The 6,000-nt window shown below is 46.1% G+C and overlaps 1 protein-coding gene across 1 annotated transcript in view; it reads left to right on the top strand.

Moving 5' to 3' along the window:
• The first annotated feature begins 321 nt into the window (after positions 1 to 321).
• Positions 322 to 6,000, top strand: part of LOC134051361 (ubiquinol-cytochrome-c reductase complex assembly factor 1) — a 45,661-nt gene continuing 39,982 nt past the window's right edge. The window contains exons 1-2 of the mRNA XM_062505079.1: positions 322 to 345; positions 4,597 to 4,701. Of these exons, the coding sequence (XP_062361063.1) occupies positions 322 to 345; positions 4,597 to 4,701 (129 nt within the window). The remainder of the gene's footprint in view (positions 346 to 4,596; positions 4,702 to 6,000) is intronic.

Raw genomic sequence — 6,000 nt, 5'->3', positions numbered from 1 at the left:
TGGAGGGGCTTCAGTTCCAGAAGTGACAGCCTCTGACCTTTGGAACTGTGACTGCCAGGGTGCTACAGAATGGTCAGAATGGGACGCTTCCTTAACATTTACCTCCCATGGGCAGCCTATAACCTGCGCTTTAAACAGTGGGGAAAGGTGCTTTCCCTCCCATGGACACACAGTTACATAACTACTCTCTCGAGCGTACCATTATCGGCTTGGCGCATGCTAGGGAAGGCTCCCAGTGCTGCAGCGTTCGCGCCGCCATCCCGCCCGTCGCTTCCCACGGAAGGGGCAGGGCTGCGCTGGCGGAAGCGGCGCTGGGGACTGATGGCGGCGCTGGCGCGGGCCGTGGTGAGTGGAGAGGAGAGGAGAGGAGAGGAGAGGAGAGGAGAGGAGAGGAGAGGAGAGGAGAGGAGAGGAGAGGAGAGGAGAGGAGAGGAGAGGAGAGGAGAGGAGAGGAGAGGAGAGGAGGCAGACAGCACTGGTGCTGAGGGGGCGAGCAGCGTGTGGAGCCGGGGCTGTCACCGCGCCGCCCCTGTGGCGGCCTCCCCTGGCAACCCGAGGGGTGTCAGCGGGGGCTGCTCCCGCTTCCCGCCCTGTGGCCTCGCACCCGATGTCTGTCGAAGCAGCGGGGCAAGATTTTCTGCGGAGTTTGTGTTTGCAAAAGGGTGGGAGCGTGTTTAAGGATGGGAACGGAGGTGGGGAGAGGGCTGGATCACCAGGAATGGCTGAGAGAACTGGGAAAGGGGCTCAGCCTGGAGAAAAGGAGGCTCAGGAGGGACCTTCTGGCTCTGCACAACTCCCTGACAGGAGGGGACAGCCGGGGGCGTCGGGTTCTGCTCCCAGGAAACAAGGACAGGAGGAGAGGGAACGGCCTCAGGCTGTGCCAGAGGAAGTTCAGCTTGGATATAAGGAGGAATTTCATCACTGAAGGGGTGGTCAGGTATTGGAAGGGGTTGCCCAGGCAGGTGGTGGAGTCACCATCCCTGGAGGTGTTTAAGGGACTCAATGTCATGGTTTAGTTGATGTAGTGGTGTTGTGGTCACAGGTTCAACTCAATGGTCTCAGAGGTCTTTTCCAACCTAACTGATCCTGTGATTCTGTTGTATAAGGGTTTGGACTCCTGGTGGGGACTGGAGACACATGTCTGCCAGTGGGACTCCTCTTCTTGGCTCAGTGTGTGTCCTAGGGTGTGAGCACTGCCCTTATGGGACCTTCCCTTCTCACTCTGGAGCTGTTTGATAGCAAGGATAGTGTTAATATTCCAATTTCTGCATTACTGGTCAGGCACTGGCACTACCACAAGGCAATGGTGGAGTTACCATCCCTGGAAGTGTTCAGACACCATGTGAATGTGGCACTTGATGGCATGATTTAGTATGAACCTGGCAGTGCTGAGTTATGGTTGGACTTGATCATTTTAGAGGGTTTTCCAGCCCTAGTGGTTTTGTGATTCAGATTGGAAGTGTTTGGGTTCCTGTGAAAGTGTGGGTTTCCGATGACTCCACTCCCTTTTTCTTTCCCATTCATGTGCTTTTTTTGTTTCTATTACCCTTTGAAGCATCTGCAGCAGAGTTCCTCTTTTTAGCATATTGTCTAGCACGTGGAATTTTGTACTTGGGTATGATCTATCAACACACGGAATGGCCAGTGCTGCTAAGTTGGGACAGATTTCACAGGAACAGGAAAGAAAGAAAAATTTCCCCCTTTGGTACAGGGAAAATATCCACTTATGAAATTAGTCCCCTGGATACTCCCGGCCAATGGCTCTGGGTGTGGTTACCCCAAGCATGGTGAACCCTGCTCTTTCCAGTCTCAAGGTGAAAGAAGCCAAGCACAGATCTGGCTGAGAGCAGCTGAAGTGCAGTGACCTTCAATTCCTTTCTCCTCCCACCCCTGCCCTTTCTCTGTGCTTTGTCCCTGCTCTGCTGCATGCCTTTTTCTTGGCCCCCATGATCCAAGTGCTGGACAGGCAGAACAGTGTTGACAGGTTCTGCAGCTTGAAAGCATTAAAGAGGCAATGGTCAGCAGGCAGGGAGTGGGGAGCCAGGCACTAAGGGAGCAGAGAGAGCAGTAAGGAAGCAGTGAGGCCCCAGAAGGGCTCAGCTGTCTGTTGAACTGCACCCCCAGGGCAGGGTTGACAATGAAAACTGCTTCTGAAGGGGCAGGATTTGCCTGCTGGGCTTACCTGTCCCTGAGCAGCTCCTCAGCCAGCTCCAGCCACTCAGTCATTGATGTGGCAAAGTAAGCTGATTGGATTTTTCAGCCTGACCAGAAAGGTTTCTCTTTGGAGAGGAGATGATGTAGTTACCTGCAATTTTTGTGACCTGAAATATTTTCAGGTTCAGCTCAAGAGCTGCTCATCCCTGGCATTTCTCAGCACCTGTTTCTGCATCGGAGTTTAGTGGTTGCCTAATTGTATGAAAACCAGTCTTAAAACTTTTTTTCTTCCTTCTACTGGAAATAAGGAAGATTTGGTTTTTGTCTGACTTTGAGCTCCTGGTGTGATACGGCACTGACATTTCAGTTCTGCTCCTTAATACTGGCATTATGATAAATCTGACTTTTGCCCAAAATACCTTGATAAATAGCTAGTCTATTACCTAAGACTTTCCTAAAGGTTGCCAAGAGGATTTAGAAGACTAGTCATATTCTTTCATCTCTATCTTGACAAGGCAGCTGTCTGCAGACTATTCCTGAGTAATCCTGTTCAGTTAAGGCTTGGTACATTTTCTTTCAGCCAAGGGGAGAGGCAAAAGTAGCACTTGTAATTTGAAAGGAAAGCTGTGTTCTGCAAAGTGATGCTGGCTTAGAGAAAATTCCTTAGCTCCTTGTATTCCCTGATATCTCCTGGTGTCTGTTTCCTTTATTACTGGATTATTTATCACGTCTTAGCTTTTAAGTGTGCTTATGCTTATTTTTTGTTTTCATATGTCTCTGTCCAGTTTTGTTGCATTTGTACATTTCAGCAGTTCTAAACCTCAGTATGTTCAAGCTCTAAGCCATATCCCAACCTGGGATTTGTTAATGAGAAAAAGCCTCAAAAAAGTTCTGTCAGATCCTTGGGGTATTATAGTAACTGTTCACAAAGAAAAGGTTACTTCTTTCTCACTGCAGTGTTTGTTAAACTGTTTGTGTCAGACCACTAGATTATCTAAAAAAAATATTAAAAAAGGGACTCAGCTGAAATGTTTTTTTGGATGGAAATGCATCATTTTCATAATTTCACTTGCTGATGGTGATATTATATCCAAAGATCAGAGCCCTGAGTAGTCTTGCTACAGTAGAAGTGGGAAGGTGTAGTAGCAATGAATACTAACCACATTTGTCGTGGGACAGCATCTCTCCCTTTGCAGTTTTTAAAACCCCAGATCTGTTCCCTTAACGAATTCAAAGTGCAGCTCGGGAGCAGTTGAGGGACAGCCTACGAGGCTGAAGGCCACCCATGAGGGACTGCAGTGACTGTGCAAGTCACAGGAGGGGAACAGGAGCTCAGGTTGGTTTGTGTTGGTTCCTCTCATCTCTGGGTGGATCTACTGTTCTCCTGGTTGTCCTTTCAGTGGGCACCACCAGGGACAGTCTGACCGCCCACCTCACCAGATATTCATACAAATTGGTAAGATTTCCCTAAAGTCTTCTTTTCTGGAAACTACTCCTCTCTTCATACATGGGGTGCTTCAGTCCCTTGGTCATCTTTGTGGACAACCAGAAATGAAGCTAGTTTTATTAGAAATGGTATCTCCATCCTAATAAGATATACATTATTTCCAGTATTAATGTAGTGCATATTTGAAGGAGGCAGATACTATACTAACCTGAATATTGGAGAAAGTGAAAGGTGCAAAGAAAGTGCAGGCAAAAAAAGCCCCACCTCTTCTTTGTTTTGGTGGCATTTTCATGACAGAAAATAATTATCTTCACTGAAATTTATTGGGACAGTATGTCCCAATATGACATGAATATGACAATTCTAAGCTGTGCCTGAGTAAAGTAAGAGAAAGATGAATAAAAGCTAAGTTGGAGGAAGGCTTTTTAGAGCTTACACAGTCAACTGAAGAATGGTTCTTAAGCATTTGAATTTATTGTATAGGCAGAGAAGTTGTGGTATGGTTTTATGATGTAGACAGCCCACCATTTCCTTCCATTAATCTGTTTCTGCCATCAGACTTGGGTTGGATACTTGTACTGGAGGGCAAAATACTTTCATATCAAAATTTATGCTCTTCTCAAGTGCAAGTTAAGAGTTGAATCTGAAGATTGTTAGAATCATGGAATATCCTGAGCTGGAAGGGACCCACAGGCATCATTGAGTCCAATGCCCAGCCCTTCATAGACACCCCAACAATCCCACCCTGTGCCTGAGAGGGCTGTCCAAATGCTCCTGGAGCTCTGGCAGCCTCAGGCCATGCCTGTTCTCTGGGAAGCCTGGGCAGTGCCCAGCACCCTCTGGGGGAAGAGCCTTTCCCTGATCTCCCCGTCCCCCTGACACAGCTTCATGTTGTTCCGATTGTATGAATGAATAAAACCTGTGGAAGCAGAGGGACAGTTAAACTATTTCTGCATATTTGTGTCTTTTCTTCATTGGCCATCTCCTTGTTGCAGAGCTGCCAGACTGGAGTAACCCAATGGATAGCAGGGTGCAGTGGATTGCTACAGACTGCCGCAGTCCCTGGCCACTGTAGGCAGATGCTCTGCAGTATTTTCCAGGTGAGACACCAAGGTATGTTGAAGTGTATGAAAAACTGAATGATCTTAAATTACCAAGAAAAAGTAATGGTTTTTCAATAAAGAGGCTTCCAAAAGTGATGTCTTCACTGTGTATTGTGGAAATACCAAGGCAACTCTAGAGCTCTCTGCTGCTGCAAGACTGAGCTCCCACTCTTGTTGCATGCACAGGTGTGTTAATAGATCTAAATGATCTGTTGTGAGAAGGTTAAATGCAGAAGTCCAAATGGAGGTGTTACTTCTCCAGATGCACTACTACAAGCCAGTCATGTCTTCATGCTGCTTCCAGCATTTTATTTTAGAGAACACTTCATTTTATGGACCAGTCCAGTGGCCTTGGACTTCATAGTACTGATGGATGTTTACCTTGCACTGCACATGTAGTGCTGTTGCGGTGGAAGCTTTTCAGTTTGGCTCACAGTGTGGGACAACCAGTATAGTGCCAGAGTGCGTCTGTCATGAGTAAATCAACTAAGGCATCATGTAATAGTAGTTAATGATAAAGGGGTGAAAAACGTGTAGAAAATAGGAATAGATGCCAACCCTACTGTTAAAGCACCAGTTCACACCAGTAGCATGTGATGTTGGGACTAGAGGTGGAAATGAGAAGCTGTGAAGTTTAATTAAGCTGGGTTTACTCTACTAGTATACATCTGGGGATGACTGCTCTGAGCAGCATGTTTACTTTGCCTGAATTAATTGATAAATAAGATACTGCTAAGTTGGGTGTGCTGGGAGGATGTGAGAGTGTTCTGTTCAGGGTGCAGCTTCTTTTCTGGGGAGCCCACTTGCTCCTGCTTGAGAGTTTTCTTTGTTGTGCACTAGCTCTGTGATTTGAAGTCATGTGCTCTGGAGTCACAGAGGCTGTAGTAGTAGCTTTTATACTGCAATTTGTGTTTTCCCAAGTCCTTTGAATGGGCTATGAATTTGTAGATAAAAATAGCTGTTTGTCTGCTAAGTCAGAAAAAAACTTACTCTTTATAAAGAGACAAACCCCATAATTAGAAGTGGTGTGAGAATCAAAGCAGAGAGCCTGTGGCTTTTGAGTATAGTGTTCTGCCAGTCTATTCTATCAGTACATTTATGGAACACTGGGAAATGTAGTGTGGTGCATTAAGCATAGACAGCTATTTTATTTGTAACAGTTATTATAATAAATTTGTGCTTTTTTGTGACACAGAGTTTTTCAGGATTAGCCAGAATTAATTGACTTGGAAGCAAACTGTGGGTGATTGATGTAAAGTTAAGTCAGTCTCTTAATTTTTTTCTTTTCTTTTATCA

Source organism: Cinclus cinclus, chromosome 18 (assembly GCF_963662255.1).
Source record: "Cinclus cinclus chromosome 18, bCinCin1.1, whole genome shotgun sequence".
In the NCBI taxonomy this organism is placed as follows: domain Eukaryota; kingdom Metazoa; phylum Chordata; class Aves; order Passeriformes; family Cinclidae; genus Cinclus; species Cinclus cinclus.
Note: the sequence above shows the minus strand (reverse complement) of the source record. Positions and strands in the feature narration are given on the sequence as shown.